General features: G+C 32.6%; 1 protein-coding gene and 1 pseudogene across 1 annotated transcript; both read right to left on the reverse strand.

Annotated features, from left to right (window-relative positions):
* Positions 1-5,563: 5,563 nt before the first annotated feature.
* On the reverse strand, positions 5,564-5,893 carry LOC145104975 (putative mitochondrial protein AtMg00860 pseudogene; annotated as a pseudogene).
* A 405-nt stretch (positions 5,894-6,298) lies between these two features.
* Positions 6,299-6,982, reverse strand: LOC145104976 (uncharacterized). The gene has a single exon (XM_079042127.1). It carries the CDS (start codon positions 6,980-6,982, stop codon positions 6,299-6,301), a length of 684 nt encoding a protein of 227 aa, XP_078898253.1.
* Between the last annotated feature and the right edge of the window lie 13,590 nt (positions 6,983-20,572).

Below are 20,572 nucleotides of genomic sequence, written 5' to 3' on the forward strand. Positions count from 1 at the left end.
ACATGATTCCAAGTTTCAGTCCAATTGAAACCTTGGGTGATGAGAATCTTTCCTTATTTGATAAATTTAGACAGTACCACTAATGAAAGAATCAAATGCACATTTCCATTATTGCTAGAACCATACAAACATCAATTTTTTATAAAATGTCATTGCAAGGAGATATAATAAAATAAAACAAAATTTTATTTATTTATAAATGCGGAAAAACTTTTTCCTTACAATTCAACTTTAAATGAAAACTATGCTATTACATATCTTCTAGCAATCTATCATAACTCTTATGTAGCAGCTCAAGAATCCGATCTTCGAACCATCCATATTCGCTATCAGATTCAGCATACTCCTTTTATTAAGTGTCCTTCCCTTTGCTTGATCCTGCCAGACACCAAAATGTAACCGAGTCACATTTTGTATTAAGAATCATCAATAAGGAACTTAACAGAGTTAGATAGTGGACTTACCTGAAGCAGAGTCAAAACTTTTGTTTCTACTTGCTTTCAGATCTTTTAGGTATTCAGGGCAGCTTCGTTTCCAATGACCCTTCTCATGACAATAAAAACATATAGACTCTTTGGGAATGGTACACGAGATTATCACAGACTTAGCCTTTCCCTTTGCCTTTTGGTCAACCAGGTTGACCAAGGCCGATCCCTTTCCATTGGGAAGAAAAGGCTTTTCTGGACTTCCAATGTTACCAATGTCCATGTCCATCGAAGTTTGAGAAATAGACCTTCCACCCATATTTGCTTGACCATTGCGCCATATCATTTCTGACTCAGCAACAACAAGCAAATAAGATAGATCTATTAGGGTCATGTCGTGATTTATCACATAGTAGTTCTAAATGAACTCACTATATGACTCTGGAAGTGACTGAAGAACCCAATCAATAGCCAACTTCCTTGGGACAACGACACCCAACATTCTCAACCTGTCAAAGTGTGACTTCATTCCTAAGACATGAGTGCACACAGGTCTTCCATCTTTATGTTTCATTGCTAGTAGGGCTTGAGTGACCTTGAATTTTTCAAGTCTTCGAGCTTGTGGGTCAGGGAGAATAATTGGAGGAGGTGGAGGTAGAGAAGTATGATTTCCATGAGATTTGGGAAGATCACAGTTGTCTAAACCAGACATCTACAATGGGAGATATTCAAGTTAGTTGATTTTAAGTCCTTAATATAACACCCAATATGAAATATTAAGGCTAGGACCCAACACAATATTTTATAACTTGGAAGAGGGATGCCGTAATCCAAGCTATAAAATATTTGAAGGTAGGTGAATGACGATTCACCAATTTCCACCATGAAAAACAAAATAAATTATTAAGTTTTAATTGGATTTGAAACTCCTAGATCTTTTGAGATTCATTGAACTTTCAATGGCATGTTTCAATCTCGATTGTGCCCTTCAGGTTTTGTGACTGGGATGCCGAGGATCACAAAACAAGGTGTGAATAACCATGCAAACTCACTTGGTACCCTTAATATTATCACCTAATCGATGTGTCGGTTAACCACACACGCTCCACCGATCTATGATAAACATTAAGTCACCCTTCGTGATCCTTACTAGTCCAAGTTAGTATGCCGGTTAACCACACACGCTCCACCAACGACTTGGTAAGGTACAAAGTGTGAATTTCATGGGTTAGCACCATATTCACATTTTCCTAAAGTAACTAAGATTGGGAATTTATAAAAGGTTTAGTTACTTTATAATATTCATTATACTTTTAATGAGAATTTAAAGTCATTGTCCTACCCGTTCGGCTAACGACCCTCCACCGATCAAGGAAGCGGTGGGTGAGAATGGACACCCATTAAGTTGCCATTTTATAGGCAACAACCTTATACCCCCCTTATAGATCGGCTTCGTGAATGAGGCCTACTAACGGTAAAACGACTTGATCTTATACATATATATAATAATTAACCATTAATGTTATAAATAGTATAAGGGTTGAATTTTAACTTTTAAAACTCTAAGGGTTGGAATTAACGTATATTAAAGTGTGTGTAACTTTACAAATTCCAAAACTTGAGGGCAAGTTTTGAAACTTTTCAAAACTTTTCATTTCATAACTTATGAGTTAATGGTTCATAAAAATGAAGACTCTTCATTTTTATGTAACTTATGTGTTTAATGTGTGTTTAAAAGAAAGTGACCTTTGGATATCCATAACTTGATGACAAATTATGGACTCCATTAAAACACATAAATGATCAAGAATTAATGATAAACAATTCAGCAAATAATTCCTATCATTTTTCTAAACCCATAAGAACATGAACATGATCATCAAGATTTCAAGAATTATATGAGCACATAAAATCATGGAATTTTGATATAAGCCATTGTAAATGGATTAACATAAACATTACACCATCTAAAACAGGTTTTAAAACACCAAAACAGTTTAGGGTAATGTTTCTAGTCCATTTCCAGCAACAAAAGTCGAAAATCTGCTGTCAGTTCATTCTACTCGTCGAGTGCACGAACCTACTCGACGAGTAGGATGAATTTTCACTTGGACTCGTGGAGTCCCCCCATGGACTCGGTGAGTCCACTGTTCAGACAGCAAACAATTTCGATTTTTAACACAATTTTGCATCAAGTATCAACAAACAAAACCAGGCTCTGATACCACTGTTGGGTTTTGAGCATTCTAACACTTCCTAAGTATACATGCAACCCTAATAAACCTTGGATCTATGTTTGTCTAAAATACATGCAAAATTTGTTTTCCAAGGTTTATAACTTATCTAGCATGGCATGGGGAACTTTTAAACATAAAAGAACTAGATGAATTACATACCTTTGATTGTGAATTGATTCCTTAGGAGTTTGAGAGCCAAGCACCAATAATGTGAATGCCTCAAATGGAAATCACAAATCACCACAAACTTGGAAAACTTATGAGAGAGTATATCTATGCTCTAGAAATCGGCCACCTTTCTTCACACACACTAGGGTGTCATTTCATGCATCACAAGCTTGTTTATATAGTGCACATGATTAGGGTAAACCCTAATAACCCATGTCTTTTCCTTTCCAAGGATCCATGGGTTAAAAGCTCCATGAATCATCCATGGACTCCCATATAAGCTTAGCCCATTACCATAATGAGTGTTAGCCCACACTATATAAATATAATAGCCCATGTTTAATTAGTCACCATTCGATCACTAAATTAATTCATAATTAATTTAAGACCAATACTAATTAAATAATACAATTTCATATTAATATATTATAACTTATAATAAATTAATAAGCCGCAAATATACTCTTCTCATAATGTTATCCATATAAATAGTTCGGGGGAAGTGCAACCCAAATGGACCATGCCGGGTCGGGTCAAGTATATACCAAATAAGTTATGGACTTAGATACCTTATCCAACAGTAATTTCATGGATGAAATCATGAATCTTCACTAGATATAGAAGGATATCAACTTGAAAATGGAAAGATTACTTACAAGATTGAAGATCAAGATGAAAGTTCTTGATGATACTTGAGAGAAAAACCGAGTTCTTGAGGTGGAAGTGTGAGAAATGAATAAAAGTGAAAGAATATCACACATAAGGGCATGAGTTTACGGCCACCTTGAGTTTACGGCCGTACACTCATGTTTACGGCCGTAAACTCCTCTTGATGGAGTTTTTGGCTCGAATGCAACACAATGAACTTAAGTTAACTCATCCCTAAACCCAAACGTTGAATGTACTAGGCTTAGAACACTCAAACAAACCCTAAACAATGCTAAAAGATAGCAGGAACGAGTCTGACTTTGATTGAATTTAATGACTGTACAAGATAGAAATTTCGGGTTGTCACAATTGTGTTCTATACTCTTTGTGTTATTGATTTTGTTTTAATACTTGATTCAAACACACTACACCAGCACTAAGTCAATCATCTTATGTCATAATCTTCCTATTGCGTTCGATGATTGCTTTAGGCTCTTCGACTGGCCTCGTATCCTCTTCAGTTCTTAATTTCAAAAGTGGAATCATATCGGGTTCTTCTCCCAAGTACTTCCTCAAATAGAAAACATGAAAGGTGTTGTGGATACCTTCTAGTTCAGGTTGGAATTCAAGCTTGTAAGCTTATTTCCCAAAATTATGAAGTACTTTGAATGGACCAATAAAACGGGGACTTAACTTCTCACGTTTTATCAATCTGATAAGTCCCTTTCATGGAGAGACTTTAAGTAGCACTTGATCACCGACCTCAAACATTACAGGTCGTCGCTTCATATCTTCATAGCTCTTTTGACGACTTTGAGCAACTACCATTCTTTCTCAGATGATTTTCGCTTTATCAGCGATCTGTTGAACCATCTCAGGACCCACAACGTATTTCTCTCATGCTTACATCCAACAAGATGGTGTACGACACTTCCTTCCGTACAATGCTTCATAAGCAGTCATGTTGATGCTTGAGTGATAACTACTGTTGTAGGTGAATTTTTCTAATGTTAGGTGATCATCCAAACTACCAGTAAACTCTAAAGCGCATGCCCGCAACATATACTCCAATGTTTGGATAGCTCTCTCATTTTGTTCGTCCGTTTGTGAATGATACGAAGTACTCAAACACAACTCCATACCCATTTCTTTTTGCATACTCTTCCAGAAGCTGGAGGTAAATTGATTGTCTCTATCGAACATGATCGATAAGGGTACCCATTGAATTTTGACGATATACTGCACTTAGGTTTCTGCCAACTTCTCTATTGACCATTTTTCTCGTGCGGCTATGAACTGTGCACTCTTTGTCAATCGGTCTACTATAACCTAAATCATGTCATGACCCTTCTTTGTCCTTGGCAACTTGGTTATGAAATCCATGGTAATGTTATCCCACTTACCCATGGGTGTCGGTAAAGGATCCAATTCTCCATACGGCTTCTGATGTTGTGATTTTACTCTTAAACAAGTTACACATTCAGCTATGTAAGTTGCTACATCGACCTTCATAGTTGGCCACCAGTAGTAGGGTTTAAAATCTGAATACATCTTGGTGCTGCCTGGGTGTATAGAATACATGGTTTTTGCGAGACTCTTCCATAATAAGATCTCGTATCCCATCCAAATACAATTTTTGAATAACTTCAACCCTTGATCGTATTCTTTGAACAATAACGACTTACCTAGATGTTCTTCTTTCTTCACATCTTCAGCCAAAGCTCTCGTCTGAGCTTCTTTGATCTTTTCAATAATCATTGGAATCATCTAAATCTTCAATGATCTAGCTCTTTTCATTTCTGGATCCACCTTTCTACTCAAGGCACTGGCTACAATATTTGTTTTGCCAGGGTAGTAAAGTATCTCACAATCGTAGTCCTTGAGTAGCTCTAACCATCATCTCTGCTCATATTTAATTCCTTCTGTGTAAGGAGATAATGAAGGCTTTATGATCTGTAAATAGTTTGCATTTGGTTCCGTAAAGATAATGTCTCCAAATCTTTAGGGAAAAAACCATTGCTGCAAGCTCTAGATCATGTGTTGCATATTTTTGATCATGGGTCTTCAATTGTATTGAGGCATAAGCTACCACTTTGTCTCTTTGGGTAACGACGCATCCCAATCGAACTCTAGAAGTATCACTGAATAATCAAAGTCATTAGTTCCTTCTGGTAAAATGAGGATTGGTGCTTTGCATAATCGCTTCTTCAATTCACCAAAAGCCTTTTCTTGCTTCTCGCTCCAAGTGTAGGAAACTCCCTTTTTAGTTAGGGTTGTCAGTGGAGCCGCAATAGAAGAGACGTCTTTGATGAATCTTTGGTAGTAACCTGCCAATCCCAGAAAGCTACGAATTTCAGTGAGACTCTTTGGTGTCTCCCATTTCATAACAACTTCTATCTTTATTGGTTCCACCATTATGCCCTTCCAGCTAACCACGTGACCCAAGAAGTGTATTTCTAGAATTCAAAAGTCACACTTGGAGAACTTCGCATACAACTTCTCCTTCTTCAAGACTTCTAATACTTTTCGAAGATGTTTACTGTGATCTTGATTGTTCTTGGAATAGATCAAGATATCATCTATGAATACTATTACTGATTTATCGAGAAAAGTTTTACAAACTCGATGCATCAAATTCATGAATGTTGATAGAGCATTTTTTTAGTCTACATGACATAACAAGGAATTCGTAGTGTCCATATCTTGTTGTGAAGGTTTTTTTATCAATATCTTGCTCTCTTATCTTCAACTGGTGATAGCCTGACCTGAGATCATATTCGGAGAAGACGGTTGCTCCATACAATTGATCGAACAAGTCATCTATCCTAGGTAGGGGTATCGATTCTTTATTGTAGCCTTGTTTAGCTCTCGATAATCAATGCACATTCTCATCGTACAGTCATTCTTCTTTACATACAGTAATGGAGCTCCCCAGGGTGATGAATTAGGTCTGATGAAACCCTTGTCCAATAATTCCTGGAGTTGTGTCACCAACTCTTTCATATTTTTAGGTGCTAAACTATACGGTGTTTTTGCAATCGACATCATGCCTGGAAATAAGTTGATTATGAATTCTACATGCCTCTCTAGTGGTAATCTTGGTAATTCATCCATAACTACCTCAGGAATGTCATGCACCACAGGTACATCAGCCATTGCCTTATTTTCCTTTTTTGCGTCCATCACGTATGCTAAGAATGTTGTATATCCCTTGGTTATGTATCTCCTAGCCTTCATCATCGTAATGATTCCATACTTCACTCTAATATTATCACAGTATACCACAAATGGCTCTCTCCCAGGTGGACTAATGCACACCATCTTCCTTCCATATAAGATGTCTGTGAGGATTCCGTCCAACCAGTCCATGCCCAGAATTACATCGAATTTGCTTAACTCAAAGGGTAATAATTCTTTACAAAATTTGTTTATGTTTAAGTAAATGGTTATGCTTTCTAACCTATTGCTATCAGCTAAATTCCTACCACTAGCTACTTCTACCATTATTGGGGTACCTAGCCTATGCAGTGATAACTTAAGCCTTCTACCAAATTCATGCGATATAAATGAGTGATATAGTCTCGAATCAAATAAAATCTTGGCAGAAATTTGAATTACAAGGAATGTACCTGAAGCAACGTCAATCTCTTCCTTTGCTTCATTAAGGGTCATCTAGTAGTTTCGGCCCTTGGGTTTTTGCTGGTAGGATCCTTGGAGTTGACTTTTCATCTTTTGGGAACTCATCCTTCATGCGCCCTTCCTCTTCACAACCGAAGCAAAATTTTCCTTTTACTGGGCAGTTTTTAGAGATATACCCCGACTTCTTGTACTGGTCGCAACACTTCCCTTCATGATTGCTCCCAGATTTGTTGCTTGACTTTGAGAACTTCTTCTTCTTGTTGTTGTTTTTTCCTGAGGACCCATCAACCTTTCTTTTCTCACCAACTTCAGTTATGTCAGTAGTCCTCCTTTTGATCATGCTTTCCAAAAACCTTGCCACCCAAATGGTTGCCTCAAAAGTAATAGCCTGCTTAACTGGCAAAAAATACTCCCATTGTAGTCCCTTGGAGTACCTATCAATTTTGGTCAGTTTTTCGGAGACCACACGCAGGGCGGATTCCGTTTTGTTAGTGAAAGCATTCGTATACTCATCAACAGTTATGCTTAGCTTTTTCAATGTTAGCAGTTGATTCTCTAACTCCAACATGTCTTTAGCTGAGAAAAATTTGCGGTTGAAGTTGGTCAAGAATTCTTCCCATGTTAGTTGTAAAGGATTGTTAGGACTTAAAGTTTTCCCCAACGTATTCCACCAATGGTAGTTTCGGTAGTTTCGGCCCTTGGGTTTTGTTGGTAGGATCCTTGGAGTTGACTTTTCATCTTTTGGGAACTCAGCCTTCATGTGCCCTTCCTCTCCACAACTGAAACAAACTTTTACTTTTTGAGGGCAGTTTTTAGAGATATACCCCGACTTCTTGTACTGGTCGCAACACTTCCCTTCGTGGTTGCTCCTAGATTTGTTGCTCGTCTTTAAGAACTTCTTCTTCTTCTTCTTCTTCTTCTTCTTCTTCTTCTTCTTCTTCTTGTTCCCTGAGGATCCATCAACCTTTATTTTCTCACCAACTTCAGTTATGTCAATAGTCCTCCTTTTGATCATGCTTTCCAAAAACCTTGCAACCCAGATGCTTGCCTCAAAAGTAATAGCCTGCTTAGCTGGCAAAAATACTCCCATTGTAGTCCCTTGGAGTATCTATCAATTTTGGTCAGTTTTTCAGGGACCACACGCAGGGCGGATTCCATTTTGTTAGTCAAAGCATTCGTATACGCATCAACGGTCATGCTTCTCTTTTTCAGTGTTAACATTTGATTCTCTAACTCCAACATGTCTCCAGCTGAGCAAAATTTACGGTTGAATTTAGTGAAGAATTCTTCCTATGTTAGTTGCAAAGGATTATTAGGACTTAAAGCTTTCCCCAACGTATTCCAACAATGGATCGTTGCACCCTTGAATTGTCTCACAACGTATGTGGTCTGTAACTTGCCAGTGCAACCACATGTTATGAAGCCTATCTCCATTTTAGAAATCTATTCTATGACTCCAATAGGATACTCTTTCCTACTAAAGTATTACAACTTGTAAGTCGTAAAGTCCTTATACTTGCAATTGCCTCTAGGTTCATCATTCCTCTGGATCTCTAGTTCTTCTGGTCCTTGATAACTCTTAGATTCATTGTTTCCCTTCTACACTGGTGTTTCAAGAGTATGAACCCGTCCGTTATTAACTTGCTCAATGGCTAATGGTTCATTGACCACCGGTGCTTCTTCTTTAGCTAGCTCCTAAGTTAGGAGATTCCTAAGCTTAATTCATTGTTGCTTTGGCAATGTTTACATCATCGCTCGAGCTTTTTCCATGGTGAACTAAGCATCTCCTGCTCCGGCATTCTGAGGTGCTGGACCTCCTTCATTATTGACGACTCTACCGCTCCTTGTGATCGTCATTTCGTTCTATACTCGTAGATTTGAGTAATTTAGTATAGTAATAATTACTATATATATATATATATATATATATATATATATATATATATATATATATATATATATATTCTAATAGCAATTAAGGTATTTTAGCAATTAAGGCATCCTCGTATAGTATGCTAGTGCTCGTGTTTATAGCAATTTAGGAATTTATCCTAAAGCATTCTATCACACACCTCACAGATTATACTTAGCTTTTAAGTTTATGTCTAGAAAATATTTAAATTCCTAGTTCGCTTAAACTAATGCTCTGATACCAACTATAGCATACTCATGTTTTCATAACCGATTAAAAGTTTTTCTTTACACTTTAAGTTATTGTGTTGAGGAAAATCCTAGTTTAATTAAAACAGTTTGAGATAACATAAGTTATTTCATCATATTAAAAATACCATGGATGTCACCATTAAAATCCAAACATAGGTTACATCCTAAATACTAAAAGGTCCTGAAATACTATTACAAGCTCATCACTTATTTCACTCAACACCTACATTAGTTTCCAGCAGCCTTAGTTCTGCTACCTGTGATGCATATAAATTAAGTGGGTCGGGTTTGGAAAACCTGGTGAGATGCATAGGGTTTTCAAGCCCATAATATTTTAATGATAGTAAATCATAACAAAATTCATGCAAACAAACATCATCAGATAGTATAGATGTATATAATTTGATGTAAGACCACCTATCCTACCCAACTGATTCTCACAAATCCTAACTTGATTATCATCTTGAAGAATCACCTTACCTGATGAATCGTCTAAGTAACTATTTGACTACACGGCTAGGGGAGTCCTTGGCCAATGTAAGTCATATTAAGGCAACCAATGTACAAAGTATTTGATAAATATGATATCCTATTTTTTCTACGTTTGTGGGTTATAAGTCCACACTAGCAACGTAATTCACTAGACCGCCTAGAATAGTCAAGTGCCGTCATATCAGAAATACCTGTCGGTTGTCTGATCTTGACCCACCATTTCTGGTCATCCAAAAAGAGGAGGACTACTACAATCTGCTCTAATCTCACACTCTATCCCAAAATGAGACCTATTCGGTTCTCAACTTAATTAGAACTAAGCACCCTTTACAAGCCTCATTTTTTTTATAACTAAACAAGACTAAAACTAAAGGCGGTCTATTTCCAATAAAGTTCCTAATAAGTAGCACTATTATAGTCATACAAATACCACAAAGTATTATTAATAAATTTTGCATTTAATAAATACTTTTATTAAATTATGCTCTTGAAAGTAACTACACACTCACCAAGAGTGGGTGATTCGAGGTTAAGGCAGTGCTTTGCCTTAACATTTTATCCTTTCAAAAGACCTAGCTATATAAAGCACTAAGTCTTAGACTAGTTTCATATTTCCTGTGACTATAACAATGATAGTCTAAATTCTACAATAATCTCAATGTCTACATCAAGATCTATCAAATAAGGAATAACTAGGTAGGATCGTATTGCAGGTAGGGTCTGTTTGGTATACAAAATATACTATTTGGTAATCCCAATTTAAACACTTCACTAAATCTAGCCTAGAAATCATTCCCATAAGTAGATCAATCAGTATTTTGACTTTGAATCACTGATAAATCTTATTTATAGGTTCGTAATAATAACTATGACTATAAATATAAGTTACACTTAAAGCATAGTATGTGCAACTTAAATTACAGAGTTTTCTAACGAGAACCGGCAATTACTCTGGCAGAACTCTGAACCAAAAGCTTCTAATATTTGGATCTCTGATGCCTAAGGGCATCGCTAAAGTATTTGGGAACTAGGGAGAAAAGGGACTAAGGGTATGAGAGAGTTCCAAAGGATTCTGGGTGAATGTGAGTGAGGAAATGATCTTGAAACGCAACATATTTATAGCTAGAAAAGGAGGGGAGTGGCGCGCCCTTTGTCTAGGCATGTCGCGTCTCTTGTCGGGGCGACATGGCTTCGCTCAAATGATGACATGTGGTGGATTTCGGGTGGGGTTGTGTCAGTTGTCAGAAGCATGTCGCGCCTGTTGTCTGCGCGTGAAAAATATTAATATTTTTCAAAAATTATATCTTCTTCATACGAGCTCCGTTTTTTACGTTCATTATATCCACGAGTAGCTATCGACGAGCACTACAACTTTTGTTTAGACTCCATCGGCTAATTCTCAATTTATTTTTATAGTTATATTTTTAACAGACTTAGACTGTTAAAGTCCTTATAAAAATCATAACTTTCTCATACGACCTTCGTTCTTGATTGTCTTTATATCGACAGAATCCTATCGATGAGATCTTCAACTCTTGTTTAGATTGTTTTTCCTAAGAATCGACCGATTTAAGATTCAGTTTCTGAGTCGCACACTACTACGCTGAAACTTCGAAAAATCATAACTTCATCTCACGAAGTCAGATTTAGGCGTTCTTTCTATGCACGAGTTTGCTTTTTCGATTACTACGACTTTTGTTTAGATTATTTATCCTAGATAATATTTTATTTTAATTTCTATTTTAGCCTTATTTATTAAGTTTCAACGTAAGTCCTAATATCTATAAAATTCACATAGGCACGTATATACCATAGAGCCACCTCCCTTCCAAAAATAAAAAAACCACCAGCACTTACTTCATTTCGAATTCGAGAGAAGAGGGAAGGATTGAGATCGATTTGAGAAGGAGGAACGAACTTGGTGCTAGTTCTGGAAAGATAGAAATAGTTGAGAGCTCGATTGATTCAAGAGAAAAGAAAATGAAGGGAGCTACGATATTTTCTACCTGAGTCGATTAAGAACGAGTTGTAGAAAAGGAAATCAGTTTCTTCTTCTTGTCGAGACACAGACGACATTGACACATCGAAGAACCATAGTGGATTGTGACCTCCTTTTCAGTTTGTGTCTTCACCGATGGCAGCAAGTGGTTGTCAGGGTGATAGGAGATTGTCGGAGGAAAGGAAGTAACCGAAAAATGGTTGGAAGGATGAGAGAGATGAACGGGAGCAACCGACAAAGGGTTAGTGAGCGTGGGAGTTTTTGACTTTTTATTTTGTGAGAGAGAGAGAGAGAGAGAGAGAGAGAAAGAGAGAGTCATAAGGACTATTTGTGTGCAAAAAACAAAAGGTAATTTTGTAATTTCACATACACTTAACAAAATTTGTTAGAAAAGTTAGTCATAAGGACTATTTATATGCAATGTTTGCTCCAAAAGGACTATCTATGCAAAAAACAGTTTCATAAGGACTATATTAGGGAAAAACGGAATTGAATTAGCACCATTTGTAAAACTTTGTCATTTAAAAATGAAAAAAAATGATTGATTAGACTATTTCGGAAAACAAAGCAATAACACCCCCCCCCCACATGGTTTTTTTAGCAACACTCTTAATATATGTTGGGTACATTTAAGTTTTATAAAAAGTAGCTTCGGGAGTGTTTTCATGTATGGATAACTCAAATAATGGTTTAAAGTTGTCCTTCTCTGGTTCATAACTACAATGCTAGAGGAGAAACCCATTTTTGTTGATTCTTCGTGGATTGTAGGGGTATTTGTGCCATCCTCATCAATTGTAGGTACAATATTATTCGACACTATATTGGTATCAGTGAAAGAAAAATTACATATGAGACCAAAAATTCTTTGGTGTCCAGATCAAACAGATAATCGTAAAAAGACTTTTTCTACTACTACTACTACCAAAGTTATCTCCCTTTGCATTTTAATTATGCACAAAACATAAACAACCAAATGTTCTAATTGTCGCGTGGGAAGGTATATTGCCAGATAAAAATTTTGTAAGGACTTTTATTGGTCAACAAACGAGATATAGTGCGATTTATTAAAAAAGCAGCAATAAAAATCATTTTTCCACAAAAATCGAGAACCAACTTTGCCTGAAATAATAGTGCTCCTCCTACATTCATAATATGTTTAAGTTTTTCTTTAAACCCTTCCATTTTGATGACGAGTCCACGTGAAGTTTGAAAAACAACGCTATTTGTAGAAAATAATCGAGCAAAAGTTTAAATTCATTTCCTTTATCGCTTTAAGCAATTTTAGTCTTTTTACAAAAAGTTTGAAAAATGCTATTTGTAGAAAAATAATAATCAATCAAAGATTTAAATTGGGTTCCATTATCGCTTTAAACAATTTTAATCTTTTTGCAAAAAGTGCCTTAAATTATTGCAACAAACAACAAACACTTGAAAAACTTCAGTTTCATGACTTCATCAAACATAAATGAACCCAAACAACTCAAGAATATTCATATACCAAAGTCAATAAATACCAAGCACCACAAGAAGAAGAATGTTTGCAAGTTCCCCACAAAATCATACTGTATTTTTCAAACTTTAAGTTTCTTTATTATCACTGATAAATTATTTATCTATATACTTCTTAGTAGGAAAACAAAATTCTTGGACTGAATTTGGTTCTATTTGCAGACAATGTGGACACATATGCTAAGCAACCAAATGTTCTCAAATGTGAGTAATCAGGATTCTTACCATATAACCTGAAATAAGGAGACTGATTTTGAAGTAATTCTGATGGCACACGATTGATAAGATAAGTAGTAGTAAGGACACATTCAGTCTAAAATTTTACAGGCATAACACCTTGAAACATCAATTCCCTTGCTACATTAAGTAAATGTTGATGTTTGCGTTCTACACTGCATTTTGTTAAGGCCTTGCAACACATGATCGTTGATGTAGAATTCCCTTATCATCAAAGAAATTGGAAAAATCCAATTCTTTAGCATTGTGTGATACGAATTTCTTAATCTTTTTATTGAATTAATTAAGAACCATATTGTATAAACGAGGTAGCCATCTGAACATCTAACTTATTTCTTATTAAAAGTATCCATGTATAAACCCCTGAGTACTAAGAACGTGAAATGGTCCCTTTATATCACAATGAATCAAATCAAATTGTTCATTACACATATTGTTCATCTAAACAAATGGCAACTTCTTTTGTTTAGCAACTGGACATACAGAGCAATCGAAAGATGAAGAATTTTTAGAAATGAAAGATCATAACTGATCTTTAATAGATAAGATTCTCTTATTTGATGGGTGACCAAGCCTCTTATGCCAAAAATCTAAAGAAACAACATGAACATGATGGTTTGTATAAGCTCCCACTTGATTTATAACATATAGATCATGTACTTTATCAGCCATGCCAATAGTCCTCTTGAGGTGGGTATCCTGAATAAAGGTATGGTCACAAGTAAATTGAATCGTCAATTTTTGTGCCTTTATAAGAGATCCCACTGATATTAGATTGAAATAAAATTTGAGAACTTATACAACTCCTTTCAAGGTAAACAAGTGATAAATTTTCACATCACCAACTATGTGAACATGCAAAACCATCATATTAGGTAGGGTTACTGTATGATTGTTAACTTTCTTTTTGTTGAAAAACATATCAATGTCATGACAAATATGTTGTGTGTCTCCTGAATCTATAATCCAAACATGTGAATGATCACCATTATGGACAGATAAAGAGAAATGTTTACCTGTTGCAGTTTATTCATTTGGATTGGCAAAAATCATGTGGTTAGAAAGAGAAGACATTAAATGTTGACATTAGTCTGGAGTGAAACCTTCAAATACATCATTGAGAGATCTATTAGGACGATTGTCATTGACTTCATTGGTGTTAACAGCAGCTGCAGTCTAATTAACTTTAGCCTTTGATTTATATCCAGGTGGATATCCAATGTGCTTGTAGCATTTTTCAATTATGTGACCTTGGAGTTTGCAATAAGAACAGAAAGGTCGATCACGACGTTGATTGTTGGAATTGGAATTGGTAACAGGAAACTTTCGAACATTCGACTTAGCAAAAAAAAACGTCATAGAGGTTGAATTCTCATTTGATACAGACTTTTGTTTCTCCTCTTGAGCAACTAAAGAGAAGACACGATTGATTGCAGGTAAAGGGTCCATTAAAAGGATCTGACCTCTTGTGGATGAAAATGACTCATTAAGCCCCATTAAAAAAATTCATCACGTGCTCTGTTTGAAAGAATTTCTCAATTTCTTTCACTCCATTTCATTCACACTTTCCACATGAACAACGAGGACGGAAATTATACAATTCTTCCCACAATAACTTGAGTTTGTGAAGTAAACACTGATCGAGTCTTGATTTTGGTTCAAATGATTAATCTCTCTCGTGATCTGAAAAATTTGAGGTCCATTGCTTTGACAGATACATTCCTTCAGATCAATCAATATCTCATGAGCAGTCTCTGCAAACATTATGCTAGCAGAGATCTCTTTCGAAACTGAATTAAGAATCCAAGAGATAACGAGATTGTTATTGTGCATCCACGAGTTGCACATGTTAAATTCAGATGAACTTGATTTTTCTAAGGTTCCATCGACAAATCCGGTTTTATTCTTCACAGATCCAGGATTGTGTGAGTGGTGCAAATAAAAGTATAAATATAATTTTAGAAATAATAATGTGTATTTTAAAAGTGTAAATATGTATTTTTCATATTTTCTAAATGTATAAGTATATTTATAGAAGTATAAACATTTTTTTAACTGTATAAATACTTATTTTTACTTATTTAGAAGTATAGAGACATATAAATATTTCTAAAAATATATAAAATTATATATTTATACTTATAAATACTATATCTATAAAATAAATATTTATACTTCTATAAACCACTAGGCGAATGTCCGCGCGTTGCACAGAAGCATCTATATAACTGAATTCTTTACAAATATATGTTTTTTTTAAATATAACAATAACGTTGTTGTTAAATTTGATATAATAATTCGTATACTAAGTTGATATAATATATTGATTATTTTGAATTATATGATAATATAAAGATCTATTAAAATTGCATAATCTCAATCTTTTGAATGACCTCTACCCGCGGGTTTCTCATAATATATTGTTGTTATTGTTAATTAATTTTTTAAACTTTATTTGCTTAACGTTTTAATTTCTATCATTGAAATTATTTAAAACATCAAACAAAGTTTTTTTTTTTAAAGGTAACAATATAATCATTTATATAGAGTTATTTTTAACTATTGTTATTGTAAGTTATTTTAAACTACTTATTTGAAAACTTTTAACGATTATAAAAATATCTTTAGGAAATATTTTAGTTATATTGATATTAAAATTTAGTTTTTGTATTTAACACTACAATTTATCACTTTTAACTATTCACAAAATATTCTTTGAGTTTTTTAAGTGGAACTGAAATTTATATTAAAGTTGACCCTGTAATGTTATATTTAAATTAACAATTTAAGTATTTTGTCAAAATTGTTCAAAAGTTATAGCTTTAAACTGATAATGGTTTACATACAACATATTAAATCTAATAAATTAAGTATAATATGTTAAAAGTTAAAGACATAACTTTATAAGTAGAAGTAAAAATATTATTTTAATATTGAAATTTAGTTTATTTATGATTACACTTTAGGTTTGATACTTATTTAACCTTATAATCATTATTAGAAAGAAATTGAAAAGTAATGGGAATTTCAAATGAATGTGGTGAAAGGAAAAATGAACGGGGGTTTCAAATGAATGTGGTGAAAGGAAAAATGCTTCCTTTATAAGTATAATAATAGGCGTAACCTCGCTCGTTGCGCAAGAATGGATTTAAGTGGTTAAAATAATTATGGGAAAAAATATAAATATATTGAAATTTACGTTTTTAGTTATGTTTTGGGCATTAACCGAATTATCAAATAACATAAAAATCCATCAACTTATATTTTGATACTATCTAATATAGTTCATACCTTATAAACTTTACTTTTACTTTTATAATATCCAATATATATTATAAGTTTTTGTCTAACATTAATGCAATCTACTTTTCTTATGTCCGATAATATTTTTTGGATAAAATAAGAAATAAGTTGTTTTGAATGAGCTATTAATAAACAATATTGAACTAATAAACCTTGTATTACACTATTTATATTACACCAAAACATCCAAGGTTTCATATATTAACTATCAAATATTAAACATTGAAATTAAGAATGAAGTCATACAAAATATATCATTATACATAAATGTCATCAAGAGTTTTAAAATAAGTTGATTAGTAAATATGATATTTAATTTTAATTACATATTTTGCAAGGCGTACATTTGACTTTATGTTGGTGCGCCGAGAATCCTCTTCCTTAATTTGTACCTAAAAAATTAAGGTAAATAGGAATATAAAATAGATATTATTAAGCATTAAAAAAAGGGTATGTGGATCTCCCATCACCGGTTAAAGACAACAAACATCTCTAGTGGTATCGATTCCTATGTGAAATTGAAGTAGTCATTCTATGTACACATTGTTTTCTAATTACATGAACAAATACGAGTAACAAAATATAAAAATGTTATCTTTATGTAGGATAAATATTTTAGTTAACTAACAAATTAAAGAATATAAGTTTAAGAGTTAGGAGTTTCAAAACATTAATATTTTTATTAATCAATCAATTAAGTAACACATGTTAAAATTTTTACAATCATTATTAAAAAGCATTTGAAATATTAGATTTTAAATGAATTTTGGTTGAAGTGTTTTGACCTCTATTATAATATATATATATATATATATATATATATATATATATATATAGAGAGAGAGAGAGAGAGAGAGAGAGAGATGGAAAGTATAACATATGTATGAGTTTTAATTAATTATCTTTTTGAAACGGTACAATTACAAAACAAAAAAAACATATTTAAAATATTTAATTAAATATTTTCGACATCACCCTATATAACATATGATCAATATATTAACGATTAAACCACAATATACAACGTCTGTATTACAATAATCCAAAAACGAAGAAAATTTAAAAACGAATTAGTATAACAAACATACAAATTAAAAGCTCTAATATAATAACATATCTCCAAAAGTTGTCATAAGACCTCAACCTAACACAAAAACCTTTAAGTTTGTTTTCTTTCTAAAATTTGTAAATGATTTGTATGCATGTCTTCCCAAAAGATTGGTCTTTTTATAGTAAACTTTTCACTAAATGCTAATTAATCATAATATAAGTTATAAAACTTTTGAGTGTTAAATCATAATTAAAAAAAACTTTTGAGTTGCATTAGTTAAAAAAGGGGGTTTCAAATGAATGTGGTTTGAGGAAGTTAAAAAAGGGGGTTTCAAATGCATGAGATTCAAGAAAAAATGCTAGCTTTATAAGTATGTATGATATCTGTAAAATTTGTCTTTATACTTCTAAAAGGGGCAATGATGAAAAATGCATTATATTTTTCCAAAAGTTTTATTTAACCACTAACTTTTAATAAATTATGAAAAAAAAACCCACCAATTTTTGGTAAAATATTTCGGTGCGGCCCTTGTTACCTATTAGAACCAATTATAATTACGAAAAAAATACTATATTTTTCTAAAAGTTCGGTTTAACCACAATTTATGGGTGGTATTTTTAACACAAAATGAAATTTGATGGTTTTCTTAGCACAAATGCAGGTCAAAGTAGTCGCAATAAAACGTTTTTCCAAAAATAAGTGGTTTGTTTTAACACAAATGAAAATTGAATGGTTAAACCAGAAAAAATGACAAAATATAATGGTTTTCCCCTTATTATCCAACTTCTTAAAACTATATCTATAAAATATATAATTGTACTTTTAAAAACATATTTTTATGCCTTAAACGTATAACCACAAAAAAAACACATATATAATGGAATAACATTTAAAAAGAACATAAATTAAACAATTTTTTCGTATATAAATATGATTTTTTTCTACATGAATACGTATAATATACATAAAAAAATACTTAAGTAAAAAACTTAAAAAGGTAAAACCAAATATTTTTTGCAAATATTAGCGTTTTTCTTGCGAATTTAATATAATGATAACCTGAAAACCAGTTATCATGATTAAAAAAGTAAAATCGAACATTTTTAACAAATATAAAGGTATTAATGAACATAAAACTAGAATTAAAATAAAACCAAACATTTATTTACAAATATAAAGGTATTTATGACAATTTTTCTTAATTAAAATAATACTTGGTTAAAACGTTTTTGTAACCAATCTCGACCTCAAACAAAAAGAATACATAACCTATTGGCCCTTTTTTTAATAATTAGAGACAAACTAACTTTGTGAATAAATATTTCTAAATATTAACTTTAATCGAATTGAAATAAATTAAAGTAACCTTATATGCCTGATTATATAGAACGTTGTTGATTTACCACATAGAAATCTACAAGTTAAGTTTTGAGTTCAAACTTGCACATTATTTCACTCGTTCCAACAATATTGTAATTTACCTCTTTATACTAGTTTGAAAAATGGCAACGAAATTGTATCTTCAATTAATCGATTAAATATCGAATTACATTATTTTTCTTAAGCGGTAGATACCTCATCTACTTACATTACTAATATAATTATAAAATTATGTTCAAATAAAAATGAAAACAAAAATTAAAAACATAAGAACTGATAATTTTTTTCTTGTAAATTAAGCGTTATAAAATATAAATTTAAACAATAACCGGATAAATATCAATCATCCAATAAAATTATTTAATGCTTGTTTTTTTTTCTTTTAATGTTATATATATATATATATATATATATATATATATATATATATATATATATATATATATATAATTGGATTGAATAATTTAGTTTGGTTTGTTTTTTCATAAATATTATACGAAAAAATATAATTATTTAGGCAATAAATGAAGAAGTACTGACATATAAACAAATTATGTAAACGAAAAACACATAAACCCGTAAAACTTGTTAAAACTGAATAAAAGAACAAACACTAACATATAAGTGAAAGATGTAAACAAAAAACACATAAAAACGACATTAAATAATTATATTGGACGATTTATAGTTATCCATTTTATTATTTTAATTTTTTTATTCAAACAAAACGTAAAAAACATCATTATATAATGTAAACGAAAAAAACGTTAGAAAAAGAACATCAAATAATATATTCAAATAAAATGTCAAAAATATCCAGTTTATTATTTTAATTTGTTTATTCGAAAAAAATATAAAAAAAATCACTATATAATGTAAACAAAAAAAAACGTTAAAAAACATCCAATAATATATTAAAATAAAATGTTAAAAATATTAAAATATTTTTAAAGTGAAATCTCCAGAAAAGTCCTAAAATTTTACCATAATTTATGAAAAAGTCACAAACTAAATTTTGTTAACGAAAAAACATGAATTACCGGTAAAAATGGCGATTTGACCACTTTTTTCCGGTTTACCGGTTTTATTACTTACCAGTTTCACTAAAGTCCCATTATTTTACCCTAATTTGCGAATAAGTCCCAAAATAAAATGTACTGGTGATTTTGTCATTTTCTCTATGTAACATACATTTTACCGGTTTCATTGCTGACCCGGACGCATAGTCATTAAATGAGATGATGAGATAGATATGTTAAGTTATATAATACTATGTTTAGCATAAAACTTGACATCCTGATTTATTGTATATCTTTTTGG

This window comes from Lactuca virosa, chromosome 4 (genome assembly GCF_052849685.1).
Source record: "Lactuca virosa cultivar CGN04683 chromosome 4, Lactuca_virosa_CGN04683_v6, whole genome shotgun sequence".
Taxonomy (NCBI): Eukaryota; Viridiplantae; Streptophyta; class Magnoliopsida; order Asterales; family Asteraceae; genus Lactuca; species Lactuca virosa.